This window comes from Choloepus didactylus, chromosome 1 (genome assembly GCF_015220235.1).
Source record: "Choloepus didactylus isolate mChoDid1 chromosome 1, mChoDid1.pri, whole genome shotgun sequence".
Lineage (NCBI taxonomy): Eukaryota > Metazoa > Chordata > Mammalia > Pilosa > Megalonychidae > Choloepus > Choloepus didactylus.
In genome coordinates, this window is record NC_051307.1 from 202,987,581 (window position 1) to 203,001,907 (window position 14,327).

General features: G+C 39.0%; 1 protein-coding gene across 1 annotated transcript in view; it reads left to right on the forward strand.

The window, feature by feature from the left end:
• RBM6 (RNA binding motif protein 6) overlaps positions 1 to 13,019 on the forward strand; it is a 149,601-nt gene extending 136,582 nt beyond the window's left edge. Inside the window, 2 exon segments of the mRNA XM_037850977.1 lie at positions 11,887 to 12,007; positions 12,774 to 13,019. Of these exon segments, the coding sequence (XP_037706905.1) occupies positions 11,887 to 12,007; positions 12,774 to 12,899 (247 nt within the window). The 3' untranslated portion in view covers positions 12,900 to 13,019.
• Positions 13,020 to 14,327: the final 1,308 nt, after the last annotated feature.

A 14,327-nucleotide genomic window follows, 5' to 3' on the forward strand; every position in this document is an offset into this window, starting at 1 on the left:
GCAGAAAATACAGAGCTCCCATATTACCCTACCCCACCCCCATTATTAACACTTTGCATTTTTAATTTTGATGAAGTCCAATTTATCTGCTTTTCTTTTGTTGCTTGTTGCTTTGGGTGTAGAGTCTTAAGAAATCATTGCCTAATACAAGGTCCTGAAGATGCTTCCCTGTGTTTTCTTCTAGGAGCTTGGTAGTTCTAGCTCTTGTATTTAGGTCTTTGATCCACTTTGAGTTGATTTTATTTGGTGTGAGGTAGGTAGCCTTCTTCATTCTGTCACAAATGGAGATACATTACTGGGGTATATTTGGTACAACTGATGAATGAATATTACCATAATTGTACTATTAACTATAGTCTGTGGGTTACATTAGGGTTCACTATTTGTGTTTACAGTGCTATGGTTAGTAAATAAAATTTTTCTAGTAAAATATATACAAACTAAAATTTCCCTTTTTAACCACATTCAAATATATAATTCAGTGTTATTAATTATGTTCACAATGTTGTGCTACCATCACCACCATCCATTACCAAAACTTTTCCAACATCCCAAACAGAAACTGTACAATTTCAGCATTAACTCCCCCTTCCCTACCCTTGCTCCTGTCCCTGGTAACCTGTATTCTAGTTTCTGGCTCTGAATTTATTTATTCTAATAATTTTATATCAGTGAGATTATACAATTTATTTGTCCCTTTGTATCTGGCTTATTTGACTCAACACGATGTCTTCAAAATGCATCCATGCAGTCCCATGTCTCAGAACTTAATTCCCCTTCTGTGGATGAATAATACTCCATTGTAGGTATACCCCATATTTTGTTTATCCATTCATCAGTTGATGGACACTTGAGTTGCGTCCCTCTTTTAGCAATTGTGAATAATGCTGCTATGAGCACCAGTGTGCAAGTATCTTTTTGGGTCCCTGCTTTCAGTTCTTTTGTGTATATACCTAGAAGTGGGATTGCCAGATCATGTGATCATTCTAAGTTTAACTTTATAAGGAACTGCCAAACTGTCTTCCACAGTAGCTGCACCAACAATGAATAAATGTTCCTATTTCTCCACATCCTCTGCAACACTTATTTTCCATTTTTTAAATAGTAGTTATTGTAGTGGAAGTGAAATGGTATCTCATTTTGATTTTGATTTGCATTTCCGTAATAGCGAATGATGTTAAGCACCTTTTCATGTACTTTTTGACCATTTGTTTATCTTTGTTGGAGAAATGTCTATTCAGATCCTTTGCCCTTTATTTAATTCGGTTGTTTGTCTTTTTGTTGTTGAGTTGTAAGAGTTTTTTTATATCTATTCTGGATATTAAACACTTATCAGATATGTAGTTTCCAAACATTTTCTCTCATTCTGTAGGTTGTCTTTTTACTTCAGTGATAAAGTCCTTCAAGGTAAAGTTTTTAATTTTGATGAAGTCCTATTTATCTGTTTTTCTTTTGTTGCTTGTTGCTTTGGGTGTAGAGTCTTAAGAAATCATTGCCTAATACAAGGTCCTGAAGATGCTTCCCTGTGTTTTCTTCTAGGAGCTTGGTAGTTCTAGCTCTTGTATTTAGGTCTTTGATCCACTTTGAGTTGATTTTATTTGGTGTGAGGTAGGTAGCCTTCTTCATTCTGTCACAAATGGAGATACAATTTTCCTGGCACCATTTGCTGAAGAGACTATCCTTTCTCAATTGAATGGTCTTTGCCCCCTTGTCAAAAATCAGTTGGCCATAGAAGTGAGGGTTGATTTCTGAACTCTCTTAGATTCCATTGGTATAAATGTCTATCCTTGTGCCAGTACCATGCTATTTTGATTACTGTGGCTTGGAATAAGTTTTAAAATCAGGAAATGTGAGTCCTCCAACTTTGTTCTTTTTCAAGATGGCTTGGGCTATTTGGTGTCCTTTACCCTTCCATATAAATATGATATTTGACTTTTCCATTTCTGCAAAGAAGATTGTTAGAATCTTTATTGGGATTGCGTTGAAGCTGTAAATTGCTTTGGGTAGAATTGACATCTTATCAGTAGTCTTCCAGTCCATGGAAAGGGAATGTGCCTCCATTTATTTGGGTCCTCTTTGATTTCTTTTCCATTTATTTACGTCCTCTTTGATTTCTTTTAGTAATGATTTGTAGTTTTCTGTGTATAAGTCCTTTATATCCTTGGTTTGATTTATTCCAAGATATTTGATTGTTTTAGTTGCTATTGGAAATGAAACTTTTTCCTTGATTTCGTTTTCACATCATTCATTACTAGTATATATAGAAACACTACTGATTTGGGGGTATTGATCTCATACCCTGCCCCTTTGCTGTATTTTTTTATTAGTGCTAGGAGCTTTTTTGTGGATTTTTCAGAATTTTCTATATATAGGATCCTTTCCAATTTAGTTTGCTAATGCTGCCCTTAAGCAAAGTACCAGAAATGGACTGGCTTTTATAAAGGGGGTTTATTTGGTTATAAAGTTACAGTCTTAAGGACATAAAGTGTTCAAGGTAAGGCATCAACAACAGGTACCTTCACTGGAGGAAGGCACGTGGCTGGTGTCTGCTTGCTCCCAGGTTGCGTTTCAAAACGGCATTCCCCAAAATGTTGCTCTTGGGGCGTTTTGTCCTCTCTTAGCTGCAGCTTCTCTCCAAAATGTCACTCTCAGTTGCTCTCCAAGATGTCACTCACAGCTGCTCTGAGGTCCTTGTCTGTGAACGCCTTTATACAACTCCAGTGATCCAGCTAACACCCACCCTGAATGGGCAGGGTGACATCTCCATGGAAATTATCCAATCAAACGTTTCACTCACAGTTGATTGAGTCACATCTCCATGGAAACATACAATCAAAGGATTCCAATCTAATCAACACTAATATGTCTACCCCCACAAGACTGCATCAAAGATAATGGTGTTTTGGGGGGCATAATACATCCAAACTGGCACAGATGCCTTATTTCTTCTTCTTGCCTAATTGCTCTGGCTAGAACTTCATTACAATGCTGAATAACCATGGTGTCAGTGGGCATCCTTGTCTTGTTCCTGATCTTAGAGGGAAAGCTTTCAGTCTTTCACCATTGAGTATGATGTTAACAGTGGGTTTCTCATATCGGCCCTTTATCATTTTGAGGAAGTTTCTTTCTTTTCCTAGTTTTCCAAGTGTTTTTGTCAAGAAGGGGTGCTAGCCCAAAGCACAAGCAACCAAAGAACAAATAGACAAATGGGATCTCCTCAAAATTAAACACATTTGTACATCAAAGGACTTTGTCAGAAAGTGGGAGATGATATTTGGAAACCACATATCAGATAAGGGTTTAATATCCCAAATATATAAAGGGATCCTACAACTCAACAACAGAAAGACAACCCAATTAAAAAATGGGCAAAGGACATGGACAGACACTTTTCTGAAGAGGAAATACAAATGGCTCAAAAGCATATGAAAAAAATGTTCAACTTCACTGGCTGTTAGGGAAATGCAAATCAAAACAGCAATGAGATATAATTTCATACCTACCAGAATGGCCGTTATCCAAAAAACAGAAAATTATAGGTGCTGGAGAAGATGTGGAGAAAGAGACAACTTATTCATTATTGGTGTGAATGTAGAATGGTGCAACCACTCTTGAAGAAGTGTGGAGGTTCCTCAGGGAGCTAAATATAGATCTGCCATATGACCCAGCTATTCCGTTGCTAGGTATATACTCAGAGGAACCAAAAGTTAAAACACAAACAGACATTTGTAAACCGATGTTTATTGGGCATTATTCACAATTGCCAAAAGATGGAAACACCCAAAGTCCATCAATGAACGAGTGGATAAACAAACTGTGGTGTATACACACAATGGAATATTATGCAGCTGTAAGACAGAACAAAGACATGGAACATCTAATAACATGGATGCATCTTGAGGACATTATGTTGAGTGAAGTTAGCCAGAAACAAAAGAACAAATGCTGTATGGTCTCACTAATATGAACTAACATTAATGAGCAAACTTTAAGAGTTAAAAGCTAATAACACAGGCTATCAGGAGACAGAAAGAGGGTAGGGATTGGGCATTTGATGCTGAAGGACTACAGAATGTTCAGTAGGATTGATTGTATAGATCCAGAAATAGATAGCATAATACTGTGTGATGGTAGCACAATATTATAAGTATATTGAACAAAGATGTCTGTGAGTAAAGCTGAAAGAGGTAGGATAGGGGAATGTATGACACCAGAGGTAAAGATAGATGATAAAGACTGGGACTGTATAACTTGGCAAAAACTGGAGTGGCCAATGACTGTTACTAAATGTACAAATATAAAAATGTTTTTACATGTGGCAGAACAAATGAATGTCAACCATGCAGAGTGTTGAAAAAGGGATGGCATTGGGGAAGAAACACAATCAAAGCAAACTGGAGACTATGGTCAACAGTAACAGTGTAATATGCTTCCATTAAATGTAACAAAGGCAATATACCAAAGCTAAATGTGTAAGAGAGGGGGATATAAGGGAGGGATATGGGATTCTTGGTAGTGGTGGTGTTGTCTATCCTTACTATTGTATTGTATGACATTTTATTTTTCTTTTTATTATCTTTTTTATTACTTGCTAAAAAAAAAAACACTTTTTTTCATAGTAATCAATATGTTCAAGTGCTGACTGTAGGGATAAATGTTCAGCTGTATGGTGATAACATGAACAACTGATTGTACACTGTGGATAATTGTATGGTATGTGAATATCTCTATAAAATTGTAGGAAAAATTATAAATAGGAATAAAAGTGCTGGAGAAAACATGGAGAGAGGGATGTGCCTATTTACTGTTGATGAGGCAGAATGGTGTAACCTTTCTGGAGGTCAGTGTGGTGGTTCCACAAGAAGCTAAATATGTGGGGGCCATAAGGTCCTGCAACCTCATTATGGGGTATGTTCTTGGAAGATCTGAGAGTAGAGACATGAATGGACATTTGCATACTGGTGTTTATGGAGGCAGTATTCATGATTTGCAACGGGTGGAGGTGGCCTAAGAGTACATGTACTGAGGAACAGAATGGTGAACTGTGGTGTACGCATACAATGGAATATTGAGCAACTATGAGAAGGAGTGAGGCTGTGAGACACCCAACGAGGTGAATGGATCCTGTAGACCACATTTTGAGTGAAGTACGCCAGAAACAAAGGCAAAAATTATAATGCCTCACCAATATTGACTAACTACAATGTGTAAACTCAGACTCGTATCTTAGAGCACAGCCTATCAGGGGAACGATTACTGTAATGGTCCCTAGACTGTAAGCTCTTACAGCAGTCAACTCTATTCCTGAATTGTAATGGCTGTCTCCAAACTCTGAGATGCTGATCCCTTTGTGTATAACCTGATCGGTCTCTGAAACGTTGGGTATCTGTGGGACACCTGAAACTCAGAGCTAGAGCTTGGCAGATATGAATGCCAGTATTAGCTTATATAGCAACTGTTAAAAAAAAAAAAACTGAAAAAGAGCCCAGACTTCAATTAGGGATATGAATGAAGGAGATCTGGTTAAGACGGGCAAATTGGGCCAAAGGGTAAAGGTCAAAACTGACTGTTTTAAAACTTCAGCTTCATGTGAGACCAAAAGAAGAGATGTTTATTTGGTGCAGGATCTATATTTTCTAAACAATGTAACTTCTACAGTCAGTTTGTTCAAACACCATAATTACATGGAACTTTGAATAGGAAGTGAGATATGGTAGGTTTTTATAGGTTAGAGTGAAATAGCAACACATCCCAAAGTAATTAGGGCAGAGAATAAAAATATATATGCAGGGCCGCCCCTGAGGAGCCAGGAATAATGGACTTCCTCACCTGGATTGTTGCTGATGTTCTCACAAACATTGAGGACTGACGGTTTGGTATGCGAGCCCTCTGTCTAGGGGCTTGCCCTTATGAAGCTCCTTACTGCAAAGGAGAGATTATACCTGCTTATAATTGTGCCTGAGAGTGTCCCCTTGAGTACCTCTTTGTTGCTCAGATGTGGCCCTCTCTCTCTAGCTAAGCCAACTTGGCAGGTGAACTCACTGTCCTCCCCACTATGTGGAACCCAACTCCCAGGGACATAAATCTCCCTGGCAACGCAGGATATGACTCCCGGGGATGAATCTGGACCCAGCATCGTGGGATTGAGAACATCTTCTTGACCAAAAGGAAGATGCGAAATGAAACTAAATCAAGTTTCACTGGCTGAGAGATTTCAGATGGAGTCGAGAGGTCACTCTGGTGGACATTCTTAAGTACTATATAGATAACCCTTTTTAGGTTTTAATGTATTGGAATAGTTAGAAGTAAATACCTGAAACTATCAAACTCCAACCCCATAGCCTTGAAGACGATTGTGTAACAAAGTAGCTTACAATGGGGGACAGTGTGTTTGTGACAACATTGTGGATCGCACTCCTTTTATCCAGTGTATGGATGGATGAGTAGAAAAATGGGGACAAAAACTAAATGAAAAATAGGGTGAGATGAGGGGGATGATTTGGGTGTTATTTTTTACTTTTATTTCTCATTCTTTCTCTTTCTGGTTGTAAGGAAAATGTTCAAAAATAGATGGGGGTGATGAATGCATAACTATATGGTGGTACTGTGAACAGTTGATTGTACACCATGGATGATTGTATGATATGTGAATATATCTCAATAAAACTGAATTTAATTTTTAAAAAATTAAAAATAAAAGAAAGGGTGCTGGATTTTGTCACTTGTCTTTTCTATATCCATTGAGAAGATCGTGTCTTTTTTTCCCTTGAATCTATTAATGGTGGCATATTACATTAATTGATTTGCTTATATTGAACTACCCTTGTATACCTGGGATAAATCCTACTTGATCATGATGTATGATTCTATTAATGCACTGTTGAATTCGGTTTGCTAGTACTTTGTTGAGGATTTCTGCGTTATATTGGTAAGGATATTGGTCTGTAACTTTTTATGCAGTTCTATTGAGATATATTCACAGACCAAACAAACTATCCATAGCATACATATATCACTGGCTCACAGTATCTTCACATAGTTGTGCATATATCCCCATGATCAATTTTAGAACATTTTCATTATTCCAGGAAAGAAATAAAAACAAAACGGAAATCCTCCCATACCCCTTAGCTCCCCCTGTTATTGACCCATAGTATGGTTACTGTTGATGAAAGAATATTAAAATATTACTGTTAACAACAGTCCATAGTTTGCAATAGGTACTACTTTTCCCATATATCCCTCTATTAATAACTCCATGTATTAGTGTCATACATTAGTTCTAGTTCATGAAAGAACTTTTTTATATTTGTACAATTAATCACGGACATTGTCTACCACATGATTCACTGTGTTATACATTCCCATGACTCTAAAACTTCCTCTTTCTACCACATTCATACACCATTCAGTACTGTTAATCATTGTTAAAATAACATGCTACCATCACCTCTATCCATTTCCAAACATTTAAGTTCAACCTAGTTACACATTGTGTACATATTAAGCAACCACTCTCCATTCTTTAGCCTCATTCTATATCCTGGTAACCTATATTCTACATTTTGTTTATGAGTTTAAATATTATAATTAGTTAATATCAGTGAGATTATACAGTATTTTTCCTTTTGTGTCTTACTTATTTCACTTAATATAATGTCCTCAGGTTTCATCCATGTTGCTGCATGCTTTGGGACTTCATTCCTTCTTACCGCTGGATAATATTCCATTGTATCTATATATCACATTTTGTTTATCCATTCATCTGTTGATGGACACTTGCCTCTTTTGGCAATTGTGAACAAAGCTACTATGAACGTCGGTGTGCAAATGTCTGTTCTTGTCCCTGCTTTCAGATCTTCTGGGTATATCCCAAGTAGCGGGATTGCTAGGTTGTAAGGAAAGTCTATATTTAGCTTCCTGAGAAACCACCAAACTGCCCTCCGCAGCAACTGTACCATTTTACAATCCCACCAGCAGTGGGTAAGTGTTCCAGTTTCTCCACATCTTCTCCAACACTTGTTTCCTGTTTGTCTGATAGCCTCTATTCTAGATGTGAGATGATATCTCATTGTGGTTTTGATTTTCATTTCCCTACTAGCTAGTGAAGCTGAGCATCTTTTCATGTGCTTTTTAGCCATCTGTATTTCCTCTCTGGAAAAATGTCTGTTCATGTCTTTGGCCCGTTTTTTAATTGGGTTGTTTAAGTTTTTTTTGTTGAGTTGTAGGATTTCTTTATATATTCTGGATATCAAACCCTTATCAGGTATGTGGTTTCCAAGCATTTTCTTTCTTTTCTTTTCTCCCATTGACAAAGTCCTCTAAAGCACTGAAGTATTCGGTTTTAAGGAGTTCCCATTTCTTTTTCTTTTGTTGCGTGTGCTTTGGGTGTAAAGTCTAAGAAACTACTTTGACCAGGCCATATCTTCCTATTTCCCAGCATGACTTGTAATTTCTTGTTGATATCTGGGCATCTGATTATCTTGATAAGAATATTCCAAATATCAGTTTCTCTCTCTTGTCTAGGATTTTGTTGTTGATTGGGTTTGTGTTAAGACATTTCTTTGACGCTTGCTTTGTAAGTATCTTCCAGCCAAAACAGGGGCCAGGGATTCACACAGCAGGCACAGACCAGTTCCAAATGGCCCTGGGGACAGGTTCAGGAAAGATACCAAGAAGCCTTTTTTTTTGTAGCTCCCCAAGGCTGCACTTTCCTGGCCTACCCAGCAGATGGCACTCTTTGGCAGCCTATTCCCCATAGCCCTAAGAAGACAGGTTCTCACATTATTTATTCATTTTTTTCCTAATATATTTTAGTTCTTGCTCTGTGATTTCCTTTATCACCCTAAGCATATTAACGATCACTTTTTAAAAGTCTTTGTCTGGAATATCCAGAGTCTGGTCCTTTTTACTGATGGTTTCTGGATTTTTATATTGTTCCCTTGGATGGGCCATCATTTCCTGTGTCTTTGTCTATCTTGTAATTTTTGGTTGCATACAGTACATTTTAAGTATTAATTCTGGAGTTTATCCCTCAGCTATCTGTTCCTTAAGTGTGTATTCAATTAGTGATATGACAGAGATTTCCTTGAGTGCCAGGAGCTAACAAAACCAAAAAAAAAACCAAAGCCAAAAAAGCACCTTTCAGTCTTTGCAAATTGACTCTGCTTTGGCTGGTGGTCTCCTTCAGAGCTTAGCCCTCCTATCAAGATCAGTTCAAGGTGAATGAGAAGTACAGAATCTTCTCTTGTGTTTTCACAGACTGTTTGAAGCTTGCTTCTTCTCCTGGGCTCCTCCTTCTTTGTGGCCTTAGGAATTCACAGTTTATAGGAATTCAAATGCCCCTTTCCCCCAATGCCCTTTGAAATAGACTTTGCCCAGGCTGCTTTGACCTAATTATTTCTCACACTGCTTTAGCTGTCTGCAAACTGCTTTTCTTACTTCCAGACAAATTCTGGGAGGGCAAACTTGAGTCAAGTTTCCTGGTTTGGTCTTTTAATCTTACGCCTGATAGATTGGCACTGACACACATGAACCATGGTATGTGCGTAAGGGTTACTCTTCTCCCTCTGGAACAAGGCCAGGGCCCCACAGTTGGAGCACAGGGTGACTTCACACCTCTCCAGGGAGAGGGTGAGAGGAGGGGCTATCAAGGGCACCATGAGCTTCACCTACTATTTTTCAAGCTGTTTTTTCTTCATTCAGCACTTGCCCAGTTACTATAACCTCTTTACTGTTTTCTAGAGTTTTGAGGACAATGGAGCCATTTTTTGCTGGTTGTTTTAAAATTCTGTGGGGAGATATTACCCTGAAGCATATTATGCCATCATCTCGGTTTACCGGAAATCTCTTAGTCGTGGTCATAGCTTTTGTGTTTTGGAGAGATTGGTAATGGTGCAGAAGACAAATTTGTAGAGAGACTATTGAGGCAACTTCTGTTGTGATTCAGGGTAGAGATAGTGATTGCCTGAGAGAATGCCTTGAGTATGGAAAGTGGAGTGGATTAGAGAGAGGTGTCAAATCCGCCAGTCTTGGGGATCAGTTGGTTGTCTGGAGAAAGAGGAAGTCACTGAAATGCCCAAGTTTCTACTGGTTGACTGGGAGGATGATAATGAGCAGTAAAGGCATTGGAAGGAAAGAGAGAAAAGAGAAGAGTGATAAGAGGTACATGAACAGGAAGAAGAGGGACTTGAACAAATCTCTATGTTGATGAGCAAAAGAACTAATAGCCTGGGAAGATTGTGCCTATGGGAAAGGGGAGGTGATAGATGGAACAAGGTCCCTGAGGAAACTGAATGAACACTGGAACTCTGGCATCCTAGCTTATTTGACCACAGTCCACAATAAGAGTTATATATTTACATTTTATCACATGTGTGAATACATGTATGTATGAATTAAAAAAGACGTGTTCCTGAAATAATATTTTTACTGTGTATATTGTACTCTGATTTTGTATTCTAGTCTAATTTATTTTCATTTTTAAGAAGAGCTTGTGTGGGACCACTGAATCGATGGGCTTCTTCTCTGTAATTTGAATATACTAAACCAGGACAAAGGTAGAGGAGTCAGCCCTAGGAGGAGGAGAAAGACCACTCAGTCAGTTGGGATGATGATTTTTCTGGGTGAAGAAAATGATCCTTCTCTGTTCTCAGCACCCTTCACACCACATTTTCCTGGCTCTCTTTTTTCTCAGACTTCTTTCCTGCTCCTCTTCCTTTTCTGCGTTAAGTCCAGGTGTTCTCCAGGACCATGTCTTAAGTGTTCCTTTATTCTTGCTGCTGCACCCTCTTGACCTGGGCTGTCTAAGGTACCCAGGCCTCAGCCACTACCAATAGGCTAACAAGACCCTTGAGTCCATCCCCTTCCCAATCCAGGTCTGTTTTCTAAACTCCAAATCTGTATTTCCATGTGCATCCTGGACATCTATTCTTGGACCCCTCTCATGCTCCTCACCCTAAGCATTTACTTAATATTATATTCCATATTATACTCCAGTGCACAGCTGCTAAACCTCAATGTTCCTGTTTCAATTTGTGGTATCATCACATCACCATATACCTGGTCTAACCCATTCATCCTCCTTTATATCCTTTATCAAGTTAGTGGTCACATCTCTAATCTCCTTGCCCACATTTCAGCTCAACTCCAAACTGGGCTCCTTACTTCCAATCTTTGCTCCCTCTATTCCTCATTCCATTCTCTACCCTATCACCAAAATGACCTTTATAAATAGAAATCTGCTCCTGTAACTTACCTTCCTGTGACTATATACCTTGCCTAAAAGGAGGCCTGGGCTCCAGGGTTTCTTTGTCTGGGATGAAGGATGAAGTCCAGAAGTGTGATTTGGCTTAATGTTCAAGGCTTTTCACAGTCTGGTCCTTAGCAGCCTTACCTTTGTCAATTCCTTCTCATGCTCTCCTGGACAAATTGTGTTCTTTGACTCTTCCTTGGCTGTGTCTTTTCCTACCACTATTTTTCTTGCTCAAAACTCATCATTGTAAAGACCTGATTCAGATGTACCGTCTTGTTGGAATTCCTATCATTTTCAGGAATGCCCATTCAGAGTTTATATTTTCTCTACCATGTTCCCTAGCAGATATCCACTGTTCCCCCATTCATGGCTGAGCCCTTTAATGTACTATAGGCATTTGTTAACATATTTACCCTTCTCACATCCTTCTCCACAAACAGAACCAAGTCTTGATCATCTCTCTATCCCCAGGCCAAAGCCTGGTGCATAGTTTCTAGGCACTCAGAAATATTGCTTAATATACTTTATAGGAGGCAAATCTGAATCAAGAGAATAGTATGTTATATTGGTTGGGCTCACAAGCAGGGCACTTTGAAAGTGATGGTATCTAAGTATGCCTGCTTCTTTTGCAGTGATTGTAAACCTGTGGGTATCGACAGTAGCAGCAAAGGAGGCTGTGTCCAGCAAGTCACTGGCTGGAGGAAGGGGACGGGCCTAGGATATGGCCAGCCTGGCTTGGCTTCAGCAGAGGAGGTAAAATGGTTCCCATCTTGTTTGGTATGGCATGAACTTGTAATATACTTTTAACTTCCTCTCACTCTGGCCTGGAATGGTATCCTAGCATTTTAGCTGGGGTTTCTCCACTGCTGATGAATGAGAGCTGAGAAGCCTGTCAGTCTTGATCACTGGATGATAGTGAGGCATGCTAGGCTCTGTGTGATTTGGTTCATGGTGGGGGGAAAGAGGGAGAAGTTGGAATAGAGCTCATTGTACTCTTAAACATAGTAAGCAATGGAGCAGGATGGGATTCAGGCAGTTTGAGATTAAAAAATCATTTAAGAAGGGACCAGGGAACCAGCAATAAAAGATACAAAGTCATCTCTGAGAGGAATTATCAGGAGAGGTCTTTGATGGCTAAAATTTGTGGAGCATAAAGTTAGTTCTGGTTCCAGTGAAGACAGCTCCGCCTCTTGGATCTCAAGAAGAGCCTTTAGAGATGATGATATGGGAGAGTGTTGCCCATTTTGTATTGGCCTGGTGCCCCTCTGAAAATGCCATCCATAGGAGATTGGCTCTTCTCTTTCCTACAGAGCCTCTCATATCTCTGGTATTAAAGCCTGTATCCTTTGGTCATAGTGTCACCATCCTCCTTATTCATCTTGGGTATTTAATAATTAAACTTTCCAAAATATTCTCCCATACTCTGTCCTTACTGGTCCACAAATGCTTGTGGCCAGAGACCAGTCCTGAGACTAATTAATTTATAGTGCCCATGTCACTGTTTGTCTTTGTTTTTCAGACTGAATGCCGGACGAGGGGGCCCAGTGGTGGGACTCCAGGAAGAACCAGCAAGAGACAGTCCAATGAGACTTACCGAGATGCTGTGCGGAGAGTCATGTTTGCTCGGTATAAGGAACTTGATTAAAAAATTGAGACAAGTTCCACAGACACAGCCTCCTTCTTGTTTTGTTTGTCTGTCTCTCCTTTTGTTTTGTTACTGTTCTTGCTGCTAGAACTTTTATAAATAAACTTTTTTTCAATGTGATTATATTTGTTAAATTTTTCTCCCAAAGATGAGTGGGGGATAGAACTGATGGGAGGAGATAGAGTGCCTTGGTATGGGCCCATTTGAGGTGATGCTGATATAGCACCAAGTGGTACAATGAGCCCAGGAATACTGCCTGCTGTTAGCAGTGTGAATGGGTGGGTTACAGTGACCTTTGAACCCTAGCTTGTATGAGTGCCCTCAGACCTCTAAAAATTATTTTCCTACTTTAATCAGTGAAAAATAGTTTCTTGTTATTGTTTGTTTTTACCTCTTTGGTAACTGCTGAGATTGAATATGCTTCCATATGTTGGTTTACTATTCATTAGACCTTTGAAATTCCTCTTTAAAAAAAAAATTCCTCTTTTGACTTAGCCATTATTATGTGGGGCAGTATCTTTTTCTGAGTGACTGTTAGGTGCTCAGGGCTTCACACATTATAATCACCACAATTTGGCATAGTAAGCATTACCCTTCCTCTCTAGCCATAGCCCTAGCTCTTCCTCCCCTCCGTAACTAAAACTGTCCAACCCCCAGATCTATGGTTGACTGATTTTTTTTTTATTTTGTTTGTTTTTGTTACGACTGATTTTTGATAAGGCCCCCAAACCCACTGAACTGGGACATAGTCTCTTCAACAAATGGGGCTGGGAGAACTGGATATCCAAATCCAAAAGAATGAAAGAGGACCCCTGCCTCACACCCTACACTAAAGTTAAAGTGGATCAAAGACCTCAATATAAGAGTACCATAAAACTTCTAGAAGATAATGTGGGGGAACATCTTCAAGACCTTGTATTAGGCAGTTGCTTCTTAAACCTTACAACCAAGCACAAGCAACGAAAGAAAAAATAGATAAATGGGAACTCCTCAAAATTAAAAGCTTCTGCACCTCAAAGGAATTTGTCAGAAAGGTGAAGAGGCAGCCAATGCAATGGGAAAAAATACTTGTAACCATGTATCTGATAAAACACTGATCTCTTGTATGTATAAAGAAATCCTACAACTCAATGACAATGGTATAAACAACCCAATTATAAAATGGGCAAAAGATATGAAAAGACATTTCTTCAAAGAGGAAATACAATGGCTAAAAAAACATGAAAAAATGTTCATTTTCACTAGCTATTAGGGAGATGCAAATTAAGACTACAATGAAATACCATCTCACACCAATTAGAATGGCTACCATTAAACAAATGGAACTACAAGTGCTGGAGAGGATGTGGAGAAACTGGAACTCTTTCGTTGCTGGTGGGACTATATAATGATATAGCCACTCTGGAGGACAGTCTGGCGGTTCCTTAG